General features: G+C 36.0%; 2 protein-coding genes and 1 long non-coding RNA gene across 5 annotated transcripts in view; 2 read left to right on the top strand and 1 right to left on the bottom strand.

Annotated features, from left to right (window-relative positions):
* LOC111509470 (uncharacterized) overlaps positions 1-15,743 on the top strand; it is a 20,968-nt gene extending 5,225 nt beyond the window's left edge. The window contains exons 5-6 of one of the 2 annotated variants that reach the window (XM_023165230.2): positions 9,343-9,433; positions 15,512-15,743. In XM_023165230.2, coding sequence (XP_023020998.2) covers positions 9,343-9,433; positions 15,512-15,583 — 163 coding nt within the window. In that variant the 3' untranslated portion in view covers positions 15,584-15,743. The remainder of the gene's footprint in view (positions 1-9,342; positions 9,434-15,511) is intronic. The other variant, XM_074182776.1, reaches the window with a different exon arrangement.
* Positions 1-22,925, top strand: part of LOC111509471 (glutathione S-transferase 1) — a 228,162-nt gene that overhangs the window by 172,493 nt on the left and 32,744 nt on the right. The window lies entirely within an intron of this gene.
* LOC111509472 (uncharacterized) overlaps positions 1-22,925 on the bottom strand; it is a 25,545-nt gene extending 2,620 nt beyond the window's left edge. Inside the window, exons 1-4 of one of the 2 annotated variants that reach the window (XR_012467332.1) lie at positions 19,904-22,925; positions 18,939-19,832; positions 18,631-18,691; positions 7,285-7,427 (exon numbers count right to left, since the gene is read on the bottom strand). This is a non-coding gene — a long non-coding RNA (uncharacterized lncRNA). Of the gene's footprint in view, positions 1-7,284; positions 7,428-18,630; positions 18,692-18,938 lie in introns of both variants that reach the window. The other variant, XR_012467331.1, reaches the window with a different exon arrangement.

Genomic DNA, 22,925 nt, shown 5'->3' with positions numbered 1-22,925 from the left:
TTACGGTTCACTTTAGTGTTGTTTAAGGTCAGGTTGATATTTTCACTTTGTTTTTGTCTTGTATGGAAGATAAGAAATTCAGTTTTCGATGGGTTTATATACAGCTTATTTTTTGAAAACAATTTTGCAATTTCATGCATCAAATCAATAACAGCTTGTTCATTTGAATCATAAGATTCTTTAGATACCAAGATTAATAGTTCATCTGCATACAAGATAACTTTAAAATTCTGATAGATAATTCACAATGTCTGCCAGATATAGGGAAAACAGAATTGGAGCTACTACACTTCCTTGGGGAACACTTACTTTCACAAGTAGTGTACTGGAGTAGTGTGTAGTGATAAGACCTCTCTCGTTATGAGATAAGGATATATATTGATTTCTATCTGCAACGATCTGAACTCTCCTCTAATACTCTTCTTCTAATGCCAAGTGCCCAGAGTTTGTCTAGTAGCCGATTGTGTGGTGAACAATCATAGGCTTTCCTCAAGTCACAAAATACTCCAATTGGACATTTTCTTTTGTCAAGCTCTTCCAGAATATTGTTTATAGACTCAGTAGTAGCTGTATGTAGTAGTTGACCGTGCTATTCTGAATCCATGCTGTTCGATTGGTATTAGATTGAATTTCTCTATGAAAGGATTGAGCCTTTCTAGCATGGCAATATTCAAAAACTTTGGAAAATGATGGTGTTAGAGAGATTGGCCTATAATTATTCAATTTATTTCTCCAGTTTTTTTTTTCACAGGTATAACTTTTGATGTTTTGAGTTGAGTAGGGACTGTGCCTGTCTCGAAAGAACAATTCACAATATGGGTGACCAGTGAGCTGAATTCTTTGATTACATTGCAAGGAAGGTCGTCAGGTCCCGCGGAATGATTGTTTTTGAGTTTCGCAAAGATATCATTTTCTGTGAATGAAAGAAGCGTTGTAAGGTTCTATTGGGTATATCTGCAGAATCTTCAAGGGGGATTTTTGGAATGTAATTAATGATTTTTGAGGGGTTGTTCATTCCCCTGCAGAATTTGTATATTAGGTTGCATGGAATTTTCCTTATTTTCAAGTTTATTGATGAGTGACCAGGAGGCCTTGTTTTTGTTTTCTGAATGTTGGATGACGTTACTGAAATGTAACTTTTTAACGTTCTCAGTAAGATGTTTATGTTCAGTGAACCTTTGTTTATATACATAGGTTTTAGATCAGGGTGGTATTTTTGAAGAGCATATAGATCCTTCAATAATGAACTATAGTCTATTTCAAAAGAGTGTAGAGTAATAAATCATGAAGTGTCATAAAATTTGCCTGAATTTCGTTGTCGTCCATGGGCGTAGGCAAATCTTAGGATTATTAAACTTAATAATTAAAGTAAATTAAAAATTACAGACATAGATAATAATAAAAGGCCATTTTTGGGAAGTAATTTGGTCTAAAACTAAGTACCTACATGTATTTAGGTAAGTAAAATTTCTTAAAAAAAGATTAAGATTAATTTTAGTGGTTCTTGTAAACTTATTTAATATGCAATTTGGGTTCATATACTTGAGCATGATTTCTCAAAAAAGGGTTAACACTTAGTTCCGAGGTGCCATGTCATTATAATAATCCCTTTTTGACCCTGCCCACCAATCATGCAATACCTATTAAACCCAGGTAATTAAGAAAAAGGGTTTAAATATATTGTAATGGTGTCTTAAACATTCGAGTTATAATAGTAATTGTTACTACACCAATTAAACGTACAGTGATATTGTGATATAGAAATAGTGAAAAAGTTATAAAATGGGGACATTTACTCCAAAGAAAAGAAGTGTAAAAAATTCTCCGCTATCTGTTTGCGAAAAAGTTATAATTTTAAATGTATATGATTGCATAAAACACGATCAACCTAGTTTGTCTGTGCAAGAAAGTGTTGAGCGATGTGCCCGAATGACTGGAATTGGACAGTCCACGATTTTTAAATTATTGCGAGAAAGAAAGATATCAGGCCAGGTAAGTCCATGCAAGAGAAAATCAGGAAGACCAATAAAAATCTTAGATGAAGACACCAAATGTGACATTCGAAGAAAAGTTCATTCGTTTTATTTTAAAAAGGAAATACCCACTCTTGAAAAAATATTTATCGAGATAAGCCAAGATAACGATATTCCTTTGATATCCAGAAAACTTTTATGGAAAACTTTAAAAAGTATGAATTTTACCTGGGAAAAGCACAATCGAAAGGCACTATTACTGGAAAGTGATGAAATCGTTTGCTGGAGACGAAAATATTTGACAACTATAAAGCAGTACCGCAGAGAGCAAAAGAATTTTTTTTATCTTGATGAGACGTGGATAAACGAAGGTTATATAGTCAAAAAAATGTGGCAAGATAAAAATATAACAAGTTCTCGCCAAGCTTTCATAGAAGGCCTTTCGACGGGTATTAAAGTGCCTTCGGGAAAAGGGAAGAGGCTTATAATTCTCACATTGGAAGCGAAGACGGATTTTTAAAAGAAGGTTTGTTAAGCTTTGAGTCGTGCCGGACGGGAGATTATCATGAGGACATGAATTCGGATGTCTTCGAAGACTACTTCGGGGAAATGTTAAAATTTCTTTCAGCTGATTCGGTCGTGGTTATGGATAATGCAAGCTACCATTCAAGGCGCTTAGAGAAGGTACCAACTTCAGCTTGGAGAAAGCAAGAAATTATTAACTGGCTGTCAAAAAAAGGTATTCAGTTTGAGACGAATTCAGTAAAGAAGGAACTACTAGCCATAGTAAAACAACATAAATCTCGCTTCATGAAATATGCCGTAGAAGATGTAGCAGAAAAGTATAAAGTAACTGTGCTGCGCCTACCGCCATATCATTGCGAATTAAATCCTATAGAACTTATATGGGCACAAGTTAAAGGATATGTTGCAAGGCACAATACCACATTTAAAATGAAAGATGTCAAGGTATTGTTTGATCAAGCCATTATGGAAATCACATCAGAAAACTGGCAAAAAGCAATCCAGCATGTTTTAAAAAGAGGAAGATAAAATGTGGGAACTGGACAACTTGGTCGATCAGGTGGTTGACCCTATAATTATAACACCAGGGGATGATGAGAGTTCTTCGGATGAAGGCTATACTGATGTAGAATAATTTAATTGAATTGTAAATATACTGTAGCGGGATAAGCAATCTGGACAGAGACCAGTGTATCAGTGACAGTGACACTTTTGCTTAGGTTAGGGTTTAGAATTAAGGGTAGTCTGAATAATTATTTTCTCGGAAGGTTCTCGAAAATTGTACCTAGTAATCTCTAGAACATTCAATTAGGGTATAAATAGAGTGTTGTTAAACGTTAAGGGAAGTTCACAGTTTTAGTATTGTTCAAGTGTCAAATTGTAATAACGTATCCAGTAAAGTTCTTGTCGTTTTTGTGAATAAATTGATTTAAAGTCCCCACAAGTGTTTCAATACGTAAAGTTCGTTCGTGTGTGTTTGTGAGTATTTCCCGATTTCGGTTCGTATATATTTTATTGTTACATTTTATATTTTTTTAATAACACTGTTCTGCTGTATTAAATTTTTATTTCCTTTAATATAATTTTTATGAATGCATATTGTTTTGGCAATTATCCCACTAGCGCGCCTCTGGCTCAGTATTTATCCGTCGATAACAATGGACAAATCCCTTAAAACAGGGTGATACCTACCTGCTCTTTATGAAACGACATAATTTTGCAATGCGGACTAGGGAAGTGACAGAATTTATTGACGGATCACCCTGTAGAGCTTTTGAATACTTAATGAGATTTTATTACTCTACACTCTTTTGAAATAGACTATAGAGGTTTTTATTTCCTCCTAGACCCAGGTGTTGCTAGCTTTACTTTTGTTTTGGAAGTGTTTCAATGAAAATCCTATATTGAAGTGAGATGTCAGAATATTGATAAAGTTTTTATATTTGTCATCGCAGAATTTTGCATCATAAACATAGACCTACTTTCAGAATCGAATAATTCTGTCATGTGCTGCTTATTGTTGTTGAAAAAAAATCTTTTGTACCTAAAAGATATTTCTGTCGGAGCGAGGTTCGACATTGATTTATTAACGGAGGTAATAATGAGTCTGTGATCAGAAATAGGTGTGTCTACTACTGAAGAGATCGCCTGTACATTTGTAAAAAAAAACATTATCAATTTTGGTTCTTGAGTATGAGGTTATTCTTGTATAGTCATTTACTATCGATCTTAGTCCAAACTGTTTAGTGATATTCAAAATAATATCGGACTCTATAGATGGAATATTGAAGTCAATGTTGAAGTCTCAGCTGACCCAATTTGTGAACTAACTGAGAATATTTCATTTAAATGCATCTCGAGTTTGTATAAGAAATTTTGGAAATTACCGATAGGTGATCTATAAATGGAAAATATTTTGTGGGCTTTGAAGCCTTCACCACAGAACTCAAAGCCTTTTTCAGTACATATACGATATAGAGAAATAGGAGTTGCTTCATAACCTTTCTTTGCCCATAATGCAGTGCCTCCTCCTCGATATATGTTACGACAAAAATTACTCACCAAATGATAATTTTTAATTGGAAAACTACCCCTCTTTCATTTCCTAATAGCCAAGTTTCTGTGGATATGAGTAATGATCAAGTTCTACTTCTATTAGGATTTGTTTGTTTCTGATACTTTGGAAGTTAACATAAAATGTACACGTTCCAGTTTCAGTGCTTCACTTGTCTCTATATTGGGATGACTTATGCTACAAAATCGTTTTCTTAACTTGTTCTATTGTAGTTATTGTATCACTTGAAGTCGAATCTTTTGAATCCAACTCCCTTTGGCCAAAAGGAGGTATCGTATAAGGCAGTGGTCGCCAATCTGTCGATCGCGAGCTACCGGTAGCTCGCGGAGGCAATTCTGGTAGCTCTCACAACGATTTTAATTTAAAAAATACAAACTGCAAAAATCAGAGAAGCTTCCGAAAATTCCCCAAAAAATCTAATTGTCATTAGGCTAAAATCGGCTAGAACCGACCAGCCGGACCAGCGCGTTAGTGTTCGAGAACGATCTGGATTGCTTTGAACGGGATAAATACGCACGGCACGGCGACATTGCGCTTAGTTTAAAACTGAACGCGTAACCAACGTCCAGCGGCTGGGTTAGTAGAGAACAACAGAAATAATATTATAGCAAGCAGTTATAAGAAGGTAAAGACATACCATTTTCATTCAGAATGGGAAGAACAATACTTTTTTACAGAAGTTAAAGATAAAAATGTGTGTTTGTTATGTAATACTTCGGTCAACATTGCTAAAAAAGGAAATATTGAGAGACATCATAAAACTGTACATTCTAATTTTGAAAAATCATTCCCACTACATTCTGCCGCCAGAAAGGAGAAACTGAAGCAGTTAAAAAAGCAGTTAATTGGACAACAATCAATATTTTTAAGAACAGTCGACAAAAATAAGGCTGCAACTGAAGCATCGTACCGTGTGTCCCAGATAATTGCACAAAAAAAGAAACCTTATGAAAACGGGGAAATGATAAAACAGGCGTTTTTAGAAGCTGCTGATTCATTGTTTGCCAACTATAGAAATAAAGACGAGATAGTTTCAGCTATAAAATCTATGCAACTTTCTGCTAATACAGTGATGAGACGTGTAGAAATAATGAGCAATGATATTATTTTACAGTTAAGAACTGACTTAGATAACTGTGTTTATTTTTCACTTCAACTGGATGAATCAACAGATGTCGTTGACACTGCCCAGATGGCCGTGTTCGTCAGGATGGTTTTTAGTGATTTTACGATTAAAGAAGATCTTTTGAGGTTCATTCCACCGAAAGGACACACTACTGGACATGAGTTGTTTTCTCATTTAAAAAATATTATTTCTTCCGAGAAAATTCCAATATCGAAAATGGTAGGCTTGACATCCGATGGCGCTCCAGCTATGGTGGGTTGTGATAAGGATCTGGTGGCGTTATGTCGTAAAGATGAAACTTTTCTGCAATTTCTCTGTTACCACTGCATTATCCATCAGCAAGCATTATGTGGAAATTTCCTGAAACTAAACAACGTTATGAAACTGGTGGTAAAAAAGCGTTACAAAGAAGATTATTCAGAACCTTGGCCGATGAAGTTGACTGTCAATACGGGGACCTACTCTATCACTCTGAAGTCCGATGGTTAAGTAGAGGACGGGTGCTGAAACGTTTTAATGATGTCCTATCTGGCATAGTTCAATTTTTCAAACAACGCGATGAACTGACTCCGGAACTAGAAAATTCAATCTGGCTTAGAGATTTTGGTTTTCTCGTGGACATTACAGAGAAATTAAACGAATTTAATTTGCAGCTTCAGGGGAGAGACAAAGAACTAGCGGAAATGATTTCTAATATAAAAGCATTTATCAAAAAGCTGGAGTTTTGGGAACAAAACCTAATTAACAGCGATGCCTAGCATTTTCCTATTCTTTCAGAAAAAATATCTCAAAATCCATTAGAACCCTATGACAACAAATATCATGTAGAAATAATTTCTACCCTGAAGAATAACTTCAAAAATCGTTTTAAGGATTTCAATGAAATGGCTTTAGTAGCGCAGTTTGTTGTTTCACCCTTTATGGAAATTGATATCCAACAGTTTGCAACTTGTATTATGCAGAACTTTGACGAAGACATCGCTGCAACAGAAATGGAAGTCAAATGATTTAGCCTTAAAATCGTTAGTCTCAAGTACTGAATGTATCTGGCCTATTGTAATTAAAGACAAATATTCAGTTCTATGCCGTGTTGCCTTGAAAGTGAAAGCATTATTCAGTTCAACCTATTTGTGTGAATCTTCTTTTTCCAATATGAAGTTTATTAAGAACAAATATCGCAATCGACTTACAGATGAACATTTGGATAATTGTATTCGAATGGCTGCATCAAATTATACTGCAAACATTAAAAAAATTATCGATGAGTCTGAGTGTCAGCCTTCTCATTGAACGTGCTTTTTTATTTCTCAATGCTTATGTTCATGATAATGTGTTACTTTTTTGTTGTTATTATCAACTATTTTTAAATCATACGTGACATGCCGTTGTGGCTAGATAAAAGTTTGTGTTTATTTTCCAAACACCTTCGTTTGATAGGTAGGAATGTAGCTATGAACAAGTACGTACTAGTAATATCAGTTATTTTGTTATTAGTGTATTATTAGTGCCTATGTATTATGTATTACCAGTTAAATAGTAAAATAAATACATGTAATGATAAATTAACTGTAGATTATTTCATTTACGTTGCGTTACGTGGCTTCCGTGTGGGTAGCTCGCTGTTTATTCCAAAATTAACAAAGTAGCTCAACACATTGAAGAGGTTGGCGACCACTGGTATAAGTTTTCCTTGTGTATGAATAATTTGATATAATATGATTTGAAATCCCTGAAAGAATAAATAAAATTGAAAATTAAAATAAATAGCTGAAAATAACAATTATATTAAGCAAAAAATTCTGAAATTAAATTATAATAAAATAAAAAATAAGGAACAAATTGAAAATTGACTATTTCTGAGGAAATCTCTCACGCACTTTTAATGGACTTGAAGTTTCTCCATTATAACTTTTACCACATTCCTTTTTTTTAATTTATCAGATTGTGGAAGGTGACAATACCCAAAAATGGTCGATAAAAACTTTGGATAAAGCCCTTCCTCGTTATTAGACGCACACATTTTTTTAAAGCTAAACCAAACTTAATTGAAAAATTCAAAGGTTGTTACCTATATATTCGAAACCAAGTTTTATCCCTGTGTTCTTAAGAAATTTTTAATTGCATCTTGGAGGGTGCCTTGCATGAATAAGGAGAATATTTAGAATGAATTTACAAAATATTTCTCCAGTTGCAATTGTATAAATCAAAATATGTCTGGATATATTCACCTTTAGTCTCATCTATATTAGAGTATACCTCAATTGTATGGTCTCCTCAGTATAAAGTACACAATTTAACCCTTGAAAGAGTTCAGAATAAGTTTCTAAAATACTGTGCTTATTGGTTGAACATAGTTATTGATGATAAAATTATAGACCTATACTTGACTCGGTTCGATTATTTCCACTCCATAAAAGAAAACTTCAGTTTGACCATACTTTATATTCAAATTATTATATGATACTATTGTGTGTCTTGAACTTCTTAAATTGATCCAGCTCAATGTTTCAACTAAACATTTGAGACATCATCAGTTGTTTCATTCCACTAAAAACTCTGTTTCATTCCCATAAAAACTCAAGTTCATAAATAGAGTAGACATTGACTTATTTGGCTTAAAAAAATTGTCAGAAATATACTTGTATGACATTTGATTATTATATTGGACGGACGGTAGCCAGTTGGTTTCGACGTGGGCCCTTTGTTCACTCACTCAAATCGACTGCCGTGTTGGTCGTTGGTTCAGCCCTAGTCTGAATGATCGATTTTCATTTGCAATCGTCCAACCCGTGTTAAGAATCACACGTTAAAAGGTAAGACCTCGTTAGTCCTTAGCTCGCACAAGATTCGACTTCTGAGGGTTGTCGTTCGTAGGGATGCGACAGCTGGTTAACGAAAAAACATATTTTGAACAGATTTTAAACAAATAATTAGAATAGTTATTGAGGTATTTTATGTCAATACGATTATGTATAATGCATTTTCATCTTTTATATCTGTTTAAAAATCTGTTTTTCTGTTAATCAGCTGTCGCCCCCATACGAACGACAACTCTCAGAAGTTGAGAAACGTGTGCGAGCTAAGGACTGACGAGGTCTTAACTTTTAACGTGTGATTTCTAACACGGTTGCAGAATCATCCCAGCTTCAACCAGATAAATTCTCTCGAGAAAAATGTCTGGTCGAGGCGGGAATCGAACCCACGGCCTTCCGATCATGAGTCGAGCGCACTATCACCGCGGCCAATTCCACATGTATATTTTCTGTAATGGGGTTTAACCCATCAAATAAATAAATTTCACATAATCCTCAAAAAAATGTATTCCAATTATTTATTGTGATATGCGTGAACTCTGAAATAGGCTCTCCATGATAGTATTGGTGAAGAGGTTTTTGTATCTGATCAATATTTTGCAATTATACATACAGTCATTACGGATTAACAGAAATAATAAATAAACATCAGATCTGATAATAATTGTTGAAACCAACCCAAATTGAAAAGGTGCTTTATTTGTACCAAAGTTTCAGTTTAAAAAATAATTAAAAACGTGAGCCTGAAATAGATCTTTTAACATGTACTACCCACACATATTATCAAGGAAACAGAAAATTGAGCATAAGCTGTTATTTTCCTTCTCACAGGTACTATGTACATATGCCAGCTTCAACAAAGATAAATATGATGGAAAGGCGTAAAACCGTTGATGGAATAGACTCTTCAGATCTCAAAGAGGTAAGGATTCATTTCTATATGAAGGGCCAGGGGGAACAAAGATGAAAGTCATTTTTCGTCGATTTTGAGATATTAGCGCTATCTAGGGGCTATGAAGGAGTACTATCATCTGGTAGAACAACAAGGGGGAAAAAAGATGAGAATCGTCCGAAATGTGCATGAAAAGATTCGGGGTAAGGGGAAAATAGATGAATGTCACAAGCGCGGATGGAAGAAAGATGAATGTCAATTTAAATGCCCGGGCCACCGATAGAGACCAGCAGTGTCGCGGAACCTTCCTTGCAATCAGCTTATCACTTGTTGAATCGCGTACTGCTATATTCATTTTTTTTTGTGGCTTATTGTTTTTCCTGAATTGTTGGTGTATAAAAAAAATAATATTGGATACCAGCATCGTGGATACTCTGGATTCTGCAGAGAGTGGTGATGAGGTGGGGAAAGTTCCGACCAAACTGACAAAAAAGAGGAAACCGACTGGGAGAATGAATGAGGTTATGAAGAAACTAAGGCTGTCTTCGCATGAACCAGAACCTGACTGTAAGTGTTCTCGGCTTAAATGTTTTCAAACTGTATATGAATTTGCGAGGATGAAATTGAAGGACTCATTACTGTGCTACCCGTGCAGAAATGAAAGAGCATGGAAGGAAGTAGTCGCGAAAAAAAGGCTTCTTACGCTTTTAGAGTGAGGATCGATGTTGATGGGACCAACAGAGATTTACCTGTTTGTTTCAAGGCGCGTTCACGTCTTTTTTTGGTATTACGCCTAAACGAGTTCAGACCATTCAACAGTCATTAACTGAGAAGGGTTGCAGTCCCAAAGATAATAGGGGTAAACATGCAAATCGACCTCATAAAATCACGGATCAAATTCGTGATCTTGTGAAGGATTTCATAAATTCGTTGAAGGGACGGAAATTCCATTATTCTTTAAACAATTCGGACAAAATATATCTACCCGAAGATCTTAATTTGTTCAAATTGACCAAGATGTATAATGAAATTCGCAAAGAGAACATCGTACATTATGACTTATTCCAATCAATTTTCAACAATGAATTTAATATATCGTTCGGCTATCCGAGAAAGGATACCTGCAGCATGTGTGACGCCATCAGGTCTCAGAAATCAGCAATTGAATCAGGCACCGCAACCACTCTTCCAGACTCGCAAAAAATATTTGATCCCATGAAGGATATATAAAAATTGGAAACTGAGCACAAAATTCACCTATCGAAAGCTGAAAAATTTTATTCAATTAAAAGGAATTTCAAAAAAATTAGTAAAAGAAATCATGCTGTTGCTGCCATTGCCATGGACTTTCAGAAGAATCTACCTACCCCCGACATAATGACCAACGACGTTTACTACAAAAGACAGCTCAACTTTTACAGCTTCAACATCCACGTTCTGTCTACCGGAGATGCAGCTTTTTACACGTACGGTGAGAGCGTTGCCCGTAAAGGATCCGACGACGTTTGCTCCATGCTCGATAATTACGTGACCAATTTTTTGACTGAAGAAGTTCATAATTTTGTCATATTTCTTTTTCTGGTTGTTACATGGACGCTGAAATCCTTTGGAAGCCACCAAAAAGGGGAAAAACGCAAGAAAACATCCTGCTCCACGTAGACCTTTAACTAACCTGTATAATGGACTATTGCCGATTTCTCAACCAAAGTTCAACGACTTGCAACACCTAAAAAGATTTTTGGTTAACCCTGCTGCGAAGGCGTTCTTTGAGAATTTGCCCACCATCAATCCAGCAGCTGTTCCGAAATCACTTTTTGGTCACTTTCATCTTTTTTCCCCTGGCCCTTCATATGTTTGAACCATTTGAAATATATTGTTGGAAAATTGAATAAATGATACCAAATTGGTATGATCACAGAATAAGACTTGATCTATGCAACTAAAATATATTGTTTTTTGTAGCACTTCTGGTTATACTTACTGGTAGTTCACATCAATTTTATCATTTTAGAATCTATATTGTACTGAAAGTTCTATCGAAATGACAGATGAAACTCTAATCCTCTTGATTAACATGTGAATTCAAACTTCAGGAAATATTCTTTAAATTAATTTCTGTGAATAAGGGGATATCAAATTCTGTATTTGTATTTGTGTTCTTATAAGAAGAATATTGACGAGGATTACTCTTTAAAATGTATATGTCTTGTGCTCCAGTCTACAAATATTTTTTATAAGGGATTTGTATATAATATCATATCAGAAAAACAATATTTAGATTTTTGGAGAATAATAAATGTTTACGTATAAAGGTTTTGTGAATCCATTGTTATTATTTTGTTAAATTGTTTTATTTTCAAACCTCAAAGGAAATTTGAACTATAAAATATGTCAAAGTGTTTATTGACTTTTTGAAACACTCATGGTAGTACAATTTGTTCTCTGATTATAGTTTTTTTTGTCGGCCACTCTCCTTTCTACAAGAGGTAACCAGGTGGGATCCATTTATGAAGAGTTGTTTGAAATACACTTCTCATTAGAAATAAGAGTGTAAACTGATTTTTTTATATTAACGCCTCTTATAGCATATAGTTCATTAGCTGTCATTCTCGTATTATTTCTATTGATCCAGTGGTCACGCCAATAAAGCAAAAATTTTAAATCAATAGCATTTACAGCTTGTCAAATCTAGGAAGCGACTTGTAACATATCAACACCTGCATACACTGCTGACAGAGAACGCATTAGGATAGAAAAGGCTGAAATCTACCGTGTGACTTGGTGCACCTATTTGGATTTTAGAGTGACCTGAGAGTACAATCCTTGCCGCAAGTAGCAATAAGGATTGATGGTTTTTTACTTGATGGTCAATTATTAGTTTATAATGCAGTATTTACGTCATTGAATTTAAATGAGTTTGTTTTTCAGCAGTCTGTATGGCAATTAATTTCGGGTCTATTGAGGAAAGGTAGAAATACTTATTCTGAAAATGTAATTTATTTGGATTGAAGATTAAATTTCAAAATGAAAATTTCTTGGGAAACATTTATTGAGATGAATGAATCCAAACAAAAATATAATTTAAGTTTTCCATGAGCTATCTTCTTTCAAACCTTTCTTCTGAAAATGAAGAGTTTTGAGTTCATGCTGTCCCTCTGTAGGGAGATGAATAGTAAACGTTGAAGTTTTTTCCATAATGGAAACTGTTTCTATGTTCTTTTATGGGTGCTATGACAGTTTTAATGTTAATTGTCTATTTTTACTGTAATCTTGATGTGACTAATCGAGTAGAACGGAATAAGTTGAGAATGATCACCAATAAAGCAAACGTTAAGCGGCGAGCATTCTTATATCTGGAAACAAGTGTATTTCAGACAGTTCTTTAGAAATGGATTGCTTTTGGTTATCCATATTAAATATGGAAAGTAACAAAATATGATCGTTCAATCACATCTAATTTCATGCAGTTTTTTTTTATTTTTTGTATATTTGCCGTTATCAAGATCCACAACTTTAAAACTACACTTTTGTTGAAAGCTATTGTAAAGTCACAAGATATGTGCAATTGTCAGTATAACGTCTGAACTGTTATAAAGTGAAGAATTCAATGTTTGAGATTCAACGCATTATTAGTAACAGGCTACTATCAGAGAAATCTTTTAACTACATCCAATGTTTCAAAAAATCTCTATTCCAAATATCCTTTGGCATCTGTGGAGAAGATTCGAAAATTAGATGATTTATCAAAATGAAACTGCGAAATATATTCAACTTATTCCAATTTTAGAGACAAAATGTATTCAACTTATTCCAATTTTAGAGACAAAGGCATATATTGACCTCTGAAAAGTTGAGAAAGTATCAGTAACATTCTTTGCTCTTTTTTTGCATGCAAAATAATCAAATACAATAAGTTACTACATCTTTATGAGTTCTCCATCAGAATTTTTTTTTCACGTGAAATTTCTCAGTCTGAATTGGTCTTCTCTCGCCTTCCTCGATGTTATGAGATTCAAAAAAGGTAGATTCAACAGTGTGTCTGCTGCTGTTGATGTGGTTCTCATTGTTCCTGTTGTTAACAGACAAGTAGGCCTTTTGCACCCTATATATTTTATTAATATAATAACACCATTGTGTATAGCCAATTATGTCCGGTTCCAACCCACATGTCTGTTCGTAGGTATGTCTGGTCAGCTATTCTTTTTACATATCGATTCCAGATGGTTTTACTTACCTCGACATAGGTCTCGTCACCCAGAAGTTTTAGAGATATCAATTCCTTTGTCTATGTTGATCTTGTTGTAATTTCCAATGCCTGCTGCATTCCACAAATTAGTCATCTGCATATCAATTATGGTCCAGAAGACTATTTAGCTGCACTGAAAAGTTTACTCTCAGAGGACAACTCTTGGCTATCCATGGGTCATGTTTTACTTGGAGGCATAAAATCAATTTTTTTTGTTTGGTCGATTTAATTCCTATGGACTTTATGGAGCCATGCGACCCTACTTAGGAAGGCTGCATGGGAGGGGTTTTCTTTCCATTCACCTTATCAGGGATGCTGGCTAGGGACATCTCGTTTGCCACCGTGGATGCGCCCAATGGGGTGATACGTATATAGGTACCTCAACCAACCAGTAAGGAGTATCTTTACTTCAGTTTCACAAATGTTGATGATTCATTTGGGCAAGCAACTCTTATTATCATGGGAAAACAATATATTGAAATGTGGATTTCTGTTACATAAATAATGTGGCTTTAACATCTCCATGTCGGAAACTTCCAAAGGAAAGAAGAAAGCATTTAAGTTTATAATAAACTCTGTATGACAAAGATGGTATGCAGATAACACAATTCTGATGAATTAGATATCTTACTGTCTCTCCAGTTTTCTTCAATTTTATATTGCTATTGTTGCCTACTACCATTATTAATGTCCTAATTTTGGTCATTAGGAGATATGAATATATCATTCAGTTATAAATTTCATTTTAGAAATGAGAAGTAAACACAAAAGTTTCATCATGTCACAATTAACAAATTTACACTTTTATTGTAGAACTACTCTAATCTGTAACACTTATCACTACATTCCTGTGCTTTCCTGTCATCTCAGTTCTGGCAACTGTTGTTCATGTACCAGGACCCCTTTTTAATTTTTTATAGCCTTTTATGCAACCATTTACCAAAATTTGAAGCTATACGATTTTTTGGATTTCACAAGAGGGAAACCACCTACATATTATATTTTCATAAAGTGAAATTAATCTCACCGCTTTATTTTTGTCACCCTCTGAACAAGGAGTGCTTACTTTCAACAAAAGTGAGTTGAACGAAACGTTCAAAACATGAATGTCAGATCTCCTAGTTTACTAGTATTCATTTCTTTTACTTCACGTCGTTTCGATTGATAGTATCCAAAATCGTCTTCGCTTGATGACTGGACTTATTCCTTAACCATCTCTCTGCTTCACCGGCTTAGCGAAAGATTGCCGTTTGGCGGGTGTTGACTGTTTTCCGCTTTATTGTGGGTTTCCATATGTTTCGTATCTCTACGTAAAGCTTGGCCGAATACGTCGTAGGAACTACCAGTGTTCCTACCTGTGGATGATCTCAGCTTGGGACCACTTGATGTTATGTTGATGAGTCCAAACGTGCTCTGCTATTTCCAATTTGCTGGTTTCTCCTCGCTGTGTGTGTTTTTGTGTTCCGCCATGCAGACTTTCAATGGCCTCTTAGTTTCACCGATGTAGAATTGGCCGCACTAACAGGAGTTTGATTACTTTTCACGGACTTCTATCCGATATGTAGATGATCTTGCAATTTTTGACACAAAGGTCTCTCATTCCAATTTCTTTTTCCAAATTCACATCATTGATGCTTCAATTATAATATGCCAAATTTCTTGAATATGTAATTAATTATAGATATTGAAAAATTTGAAACTATTCAATGGATTGTCAATATCTTTCTGAACAGTTGTCAAAGACGTGTTTTGAAACAATGTACAATTGACAATTAGAAACATTTCGATATTTAAAAAAAATATATTTATATGTGCTATTTCCCACTGTTTTTTAAATTCCTTTATATTTTTTATTGTTTTAGTCGGATGAGGATTTGCAAATAATCGAAAATCAAGAGGATGTATCTAATGGGACAAATATACCGCACCCTTGACCATAAGAAAATAAAGCCTCGTACTGAAAAAACCTTCCGTTGTAATCAAATTAAAGCCATCAGAGTAGTTCATTAGTATTTATTGAAATTCATCCGAAAAAAAACAATATAGTAACTTCTTTTCATGTAAATGTTTTGTCAATTATATGTATAAAGTATTCACTTCTTTTTATTTATCTGTTGGAACACCCATCATACTGAGATATTGAAATAAATGTGGGTCAGGTACACGTAATATAATTATAACAAAATTGGTCAAGTGCAAAGGTGATCATTTGATGTCAAGTGAAAATGGACTTCTTTCTTATATCTTCAAAAAGGCTACCCAAAGAAAAATGGTCTTAATGAACTGTAACATATGTTCATCTCATGGCAATTGGATGGCTGATTTGTGCTAAATACAAATATTTTGGCTACTGTTTTATAACAAATATATCTGTCTATTAAGACAAAATTAACTTTATTGTTAATTATTATCAAATAGTTTGAAACCAGACTCCAAAAACAAGACATTAGCAATCGAACACCGGACAACGCTGTTTTGACTCGCCATAGGTTTCATCAGTAGTGCTAGACTGAGACACGACTATCATTGAAAATTCAAGCCTCAGTAAGTAGAGGCGATGATATCTTCACTTATGAATACACCATTTATGGGGTTGCCGGAAGTTTCGAATACCAATGAAAATCGGTATTAGCTGCACTATTGCAGGATCCGGAAAACGTTAATGGCGGAACGGAAACCGGAAAACTTAACAATCGGATCGTGGAACATCAAGAGCGCGACAGAAAGAAAGAATGAGCTTATGGACCTGCTATCATGGTTAGTCATAGACGTCGTGGCAATCCAGGAGACAAGGCTCAGAAACTACCAAAACTTCTGCATTTCAGGTTACAATACCTACAGAAACGACAGGCAAGGGGGTCGGGTGGTGCGGCTCTCCTAGTAAGGACAGATCTAGCGCAGCACGAAGACAAAACTCGAACTCCAGCTCAGCGAGGTAGTCGCTGTCAGAGTTAAGATAAGGCGATAGGAACAGAGAGCCGACATAGCAGATCTGTTCCCAGATCACTATCTCTGGCGCGGTAGTCGCCCCAGAGGCCCCAAAGTTCTACTGAAGGGAAGACTAAGTCCCAGACATTCCCGACGTCGCGATAGTGCAAAACATTCCAACATCGGAGATGGAAGTACTAGACGAAGGTTCGTCAGACCACAACTCTATCTTATTCACAGTAGGAATAGGCGAAAGGGAACCAGATGAACCAACAAAGAGAAACGTCGACTGGAACAAATTTCAGCGTACCGTCCACGACGCGATAGGAGAAATTCCTCGCATCGATACGAAGACAGGCAATCATCCAATCCATGGAGAGAAGCGCTCGGGAAGTCCCAGCCACGCTCTTCAGTCTACAAGACCACATTACACCGGAAATAATGGAGCTCATCAGAATCAGAAGACGCCTGAAAGAAAATACCAACGGACTCGCGCTCCGATAGACAAAAGGTGCATGCACAGAGCCATCTGCATGGAGAATCCAGAAAGTCCTGAGAAAGGTTCGCCGAAAGCCATGCCCGCCAATACACGGTGATCAAGGAATTGTCTATACGGTTCAAGAGAAAGCGGAAGCATTTGCTGACAATTTCGAAAGACAGTGTAGAGAAAATGATCTCCTTTACGGATAAAGTAATCGAAAACCAAGTCGAACAGACGGTACACGGAATAAGACGGCAGCGAAGGGACAACGCGCAACCCCTGGCACCAACATCCCCCAAGGAAGTGAAAGCCATCGTTAGAGGCCTTGCCACTCGAAAGCACCAGGCCCGAACCAAATTCCAAACCGGGCACTGAAGGTTCTAGAGAGCACGCCAAAAAGTATTCGGAAGAATACGAAAACACACCAGTCCAGCGCTGCGTGACCTACATGAAGCGCTCAACAGGGACGACCCCAGATTTCGTGAAAGGGCCCACGAAGCAGAACCAACGGCCACCTCCAAGAGTCGCTGTCAGGCAGGCTCCGGTAAGTATAAAACTTATAAACAGATCACTAACACACACTTTCTTACAGATACACACACAAACTTAGTTCGGTAAGGTTAAGGGAACCCCCATGCATACATTACATACAGTAAAATCACAACAAATAAAATCAACAGATCACGAGAGTGAAAGCACCCTAAGGCTGACTTTCGACCGCAGAATGTCAATCTTGCTGAAGTGCCCATCAGAAATTCTAGCTTCTGCACACAGTAACCATGTGGAGATATTCTATCTCAGGGCACTCAACCATGGGGGTACTCATTTTCTTTATTACGGATTCGACTACAGATCAAACACCATTATAGCATGAAAGCTTGACTTTATTACGGATTTGACTACAGATCAAACACCATTATAGCTTGAAAGCTTGACTTAATGTGGGAAAACCTCAATAGAATCAACACATTTGAGGTATTTGACACACCCAATCAGTTTTATAATTTAGAGACATTAGATGACGTTCTCAAATTGTAAAATATTAGTCCATCTTTACAAAATATTTGTTGGAAATTCAATAAGGGCAGAGTACCAAAGTGTAATTACCTGTGTTACTTTTAAACATTATATTGAACAAATCAGTTCATAATGTCTTATCCAAACATATTAAAAGCAAATTGCTCAATATATATAAACACGATATGAGGTGTGTTGCATTTTCAATTGCCAACAGCCCATTGAACATCGACATTAATTTTCTCTAAACATTGTTCTTCTGAATAAACAATAATTATAATATATAAAAACAATATAATTATATATCCGGCTCGTTCTTGTAGCTTTTGTTCCATAAATTATGGCGAATATCAATGTGCTTAGATCTTTCACTATTGTTTGTTGCTACATTTATTGCACTTTTGTTATCACAAGAGATCACTACAGACTGAAATTGCCTGGTTTAAATTCCTCTTCGAATTGCTTTAACCACATGACTTCTTGCATAGCTGATTCAGTTGTTTATTATGCAACATCATGTTGTCTTTCATTATAATTCCAAGAAATGGACCTTACCTGGTGCAAGTCGAAATACATATCCGGTTCGATATCGTTTTCCAATCAGGCTCAGAATATCCTGGAATTAGAATCCTTTGCCATAGTTTTTGTTAAATTGAATAACCAATATCAACAGCATAAGTGATATTTAGTCTAGTTCTTTGAGATGCATATGAAATACTAGCAAAATAAATTTTCATTTTTTTGGAGGCATCTCTTAAGTATATTTTTAATTGGATCCGCTGGAGTCAAACAGGTTTGCAATTTACCATGGTGAACTTTTTCAGTATAGGTTTTATATGTTTTCTGATTTAGATATATCACACCTTTTTCTCGATTTCTAGTAATTCTAAGCTCAATACAGCTTTTTGCTTCCTCCATATCTTTCTTTCCAGAATCATCCGTTCAAGTCTTCCTTTGAATTTTCAGTTGTTTTTTTGTTGTTGGAAAATATTAATAAATCGTCCACAATCATAACATTTTTCTTCTAGGTATGGCAATGGATTATGGAATCGGGACCATATTAATGTCAAAATTCCATAGTCATAAGCATCAATTACCAACCTCACTAGTAGTTCCGTGTCAAAATGAATTGAAACAGGGGAATAATTCATTTTTAATTTTAATTTAGGTACCTTAGTACCTAAATAATGAATATTCCACAGAATCTAAAAAAGTATTACTATGAAAATTTGTATTTGTAATACCTGATTGTTTTAAGGTATTTAGGTGTCAAATGACCCTTTATACAGCAAGAATGGTAAAAACAGTCACGATATGAACATTTATCCACCTTGTGGTTTTTCTACTGTAAACAGAGTATTTGCCTCCATCCTAGTTTCGACACAATGAATCACAGGCTCTTGCATAATAACGGTTGGCTGAATGGTATGGTTGGCCGATTTGGAGGATGAAATCTCAATAACTTTGAAAAATTTGACTTCTGTATTCTCTTCATATAATCTATTTTTTACTACGCCCTTGTCATAACTGATGATGAAATGACTGACTAACGCTATAGACAAACAATTTCAGTAACCCTCTGATTCATATTCAATATTGCCCCTTCCTGTAGATATTATGTGCACTGACAGTTGTCGGGTCATATATAACGTGATATTGTAACATGACGCAGCCGGTAGGACTGAACCGAGAGAATTAGTCATTTGATTTGGGACAGGCTAAGCTATTTATGGACCCCACTCACGGTAAACTATCACCTAAAAAGGGAAAATGAGATTCAACCCGTCATAAATTAAGATATAGATAAGTCCATGATTCAGTAATTTACCACCAATCAGTGTAAGCATTCCGAGAGCAGTGACAACCACTTGAATACCAGACACAGATCTTCATCTAGAATGGAAATGCTGTTTTCTCTGCATTCACTATCAAAAAATTTCTTTCACGCCAATTTATGAATTCCTCTGATGAATTATTCAGTTTTATTTTTGTAAGTCTTCAGGACTATATGAATCAGTTGCCAATGTAGTATCATCTGCATAGAGAACTGCAGAATCTGAACTGATATGTTCAAGTAGATCGTTCATAAATAACCAAAAAATGAGATCCCTGAAGAACTTCCAGGTCAATCTCATAATGTTCAGATTTATGCTCTCCGATTTTAACTCATATTTTTCTGATGCGCATGTATGACATCAGTCATGACAAGACTTTTTCACGAAAACCAAAAGAATGCAATTTACTATTGATTATCTTAGGTCAATGACATCAAATGCTTTCGATAAATTGAAGAAAAGTTTTCTCACATATTTCTTTTTATCTAGCGAGTCGAAGATATATTCAAAAAAATTATATGAAGTACTTTCGGTCGACACTTCCTACCTTGATAGAAACCATGGTGATATTTTAACAGTTTTTGGAATTTGGATGAAAATGAGTAGGTACATGTTATCATAAACACACCTTTGAAATACCTTCCCGATAATGGAGAGAATTGTTATTGGTTTAAAATTACATAAACTAGAAGGGCCGCCTTTCTTGAAAATCGGGGAAAACCCCTGATTGTATAGAAAAATTTAAAATATATGCTAGTTGTTTGGCGATATATTGAGCAATTTTTTCAACGACGTTTGTAGAAATGCAGTCTATTATGACAGAATTGGTGTTTTTCAGTGAGCTGATCGCTTCCATGACGTCACAATCACTTTTGTACATTTTATTAATTATTTTTGAACCGAAGTGGTTGCCTACAGCTATTTTTCTATTGTTTGCATAGAAACAGCATTTGCAACGATTATTTCATCTTCAACAATTTCATCGTTTATATTCGTTTTATAACTCAAGTATTTTTTGTTTTTCCTGTTTTGTTCCTCACAATTCTCCAAATTTGTTTTTGTTTCTGATTTGTTTTGATAATATAAATTTTTTGTATAATTTAGCGACATTATAAATGTTTCGTTATATTTTTTACAGAAATAATTACAGATTTGTGCGGTTATCCTAGATAACCGCACAAATTTCTGTGAGGTATCTTGCATAAATATCTATCGGATATTATTCAGTATGGTATTAGCTGAGGAAGAAGTTGTTTTCCGGCAAGCATTTACCAGAACGTACGGTGTAGGTAGTTGGAAGAGATGAATATTTCGAAATTTTATTTCGAAATATTTATTTTCTAGTATCTCTCCTCGATACAGTCTTCAGACATGGTATTGGTACATGGGATGTTTGTTCCCCGCACACCAGGATCAAAACGAAGCCCAAAGCTTGCTCTGCTGGCAAGATTATGGTATGAGTATTTTGGGATGCGCATGGTATAATATTTATCGAATATCTCGAAAAGGGAAAATCATCAACAGCTACTATTACATAGCGTTATTGGAGCATTTGAAGAACGACCTCATTTGAAGAAAAAGACAGTGGTGTTTCATCTAGAGAATGCACCGTGTCACAAATCAATGGAAACGATGGCAAAATTGCATGAATTGGGCTTCTAATTGCTTCCGCATCCACAATATTCTCCAGATCTGGCCCCCAGCGATTTTTTCCTGTTCTCAGACCTTGAAAGAATGCTCGCTGAAAAAAAATCAGCGCCGATGAAAAAGTATTCGGCGAAAGTGACTCCTCCTATTTTGAGGCTGAAGACAAATCGTTCTATGAAAATGGTATCGAAAAATTGTATGACCGCTATAATCTTTGAATCGCCATCGAAGGCAACTATATTGAATAATAAAATCATTTTTTCATGTTAGCCTGCGAACTTTTCAGCCCAAATGTTACCATTGAATTTAGAGCCTAACTGGCGGGTTGGCTGTCCTTGTTCATCTTCCACTACCTGAACCACTGTGCATGCTATTTTTGACGAGTGCATTGGCTTGGGATGTGGAGGTTGAGCAAACCGGCCATCGGATGCCTGCTTCCACGTAGCCCCGCTGGATACGGAAATGACAGAATCACTTGTGGTTCTGTTATGCCCTAACTGAATGGCATCCCAACGATGGCTCAATCCTAAGGTGTGTGTATCCGTGCCGAGAGAATGAATGGCACTGAGCCTACCTGTCTCTACAGAACCTTGGAGATACCGGGCGCCCTCTCGTCATAGTATCACCTTGTCACGGTAATACGGGGCTCTGCCGTGATTGACTTTCTTTCGCTAGCTATTCGTGAGACTTTTGTGGATAGAGTAGGTAAACTTAAAAATTATTTCTGACGTTGAGTCTACAGAAGAGATGGATGTCGAGCTTACGACTCTAACTGACCTCCCTGTAAATTTAGATCGGGAGCGAGAGCTTCTCAACTCTCCAACTCCTTATCCAATAACTGAACATAAAAAAGGTTTGTCGGTGCAGCCAGGAAACGACTGAGTCGTCTCCTCAAGAGCGGGGTACCTTATGAAACCGCCTCGCACCAAATTCTTGAGCGGCGTACGCAGAATCTGTCTCAGGTGGAGGAACAAACCCACCATGAGCAGGTTAGCAAACGTTTGCGCTCAAGTGATGATTCACCAAAACCAGAGGCAAAAAAACCCTGCACGGTTGAATCTAAGGCATCGTCAGGTGTAGGTGACCTGCAAAAACCCTCATATGTGAAGGTTGTCGCGGGTATCAAGGTGGGAATCTTGCACCTTAACTATCCGACTACCTTATTAACGATGAAACAGCAGATCATATAATTTGTGCCTGCCCCGCTGGGGACCGAATCAGGTTTTTAGAGTTCGGCAGAGCCGTACTCTTACCATCTGACCTGAAAGACCACTCACCCATACAAACTAATCGACTTCGTTAAGAAGCTGGTTTATTTGGTCGAGTGTGAATAAGTGTGAGCCACAACAAACCCTTGTGAATTGCGGT

Source organism: Leptinotarsa decemlineata, unplaced genomic scaffold (assembly GCF_025532065.1).
Source record: "Leptinotarsa decemlineata unplaced genomic scaffold, Ldec_3_MD MMD2_tig00026328_RagTag_RagTag, whole genome shotgun sequence".
Taxonomy (NCBI): domain Eukaryota; kingdom Metazoa; phylum Arthropoda; class Insecta; order Coleoptera; family Chrysomelidae; genus Leptinotarsa; species Leptinotarsa decemlineata.
This window is presented reverse-complemented; position numbering and strand designations above follow the sequence as displayed.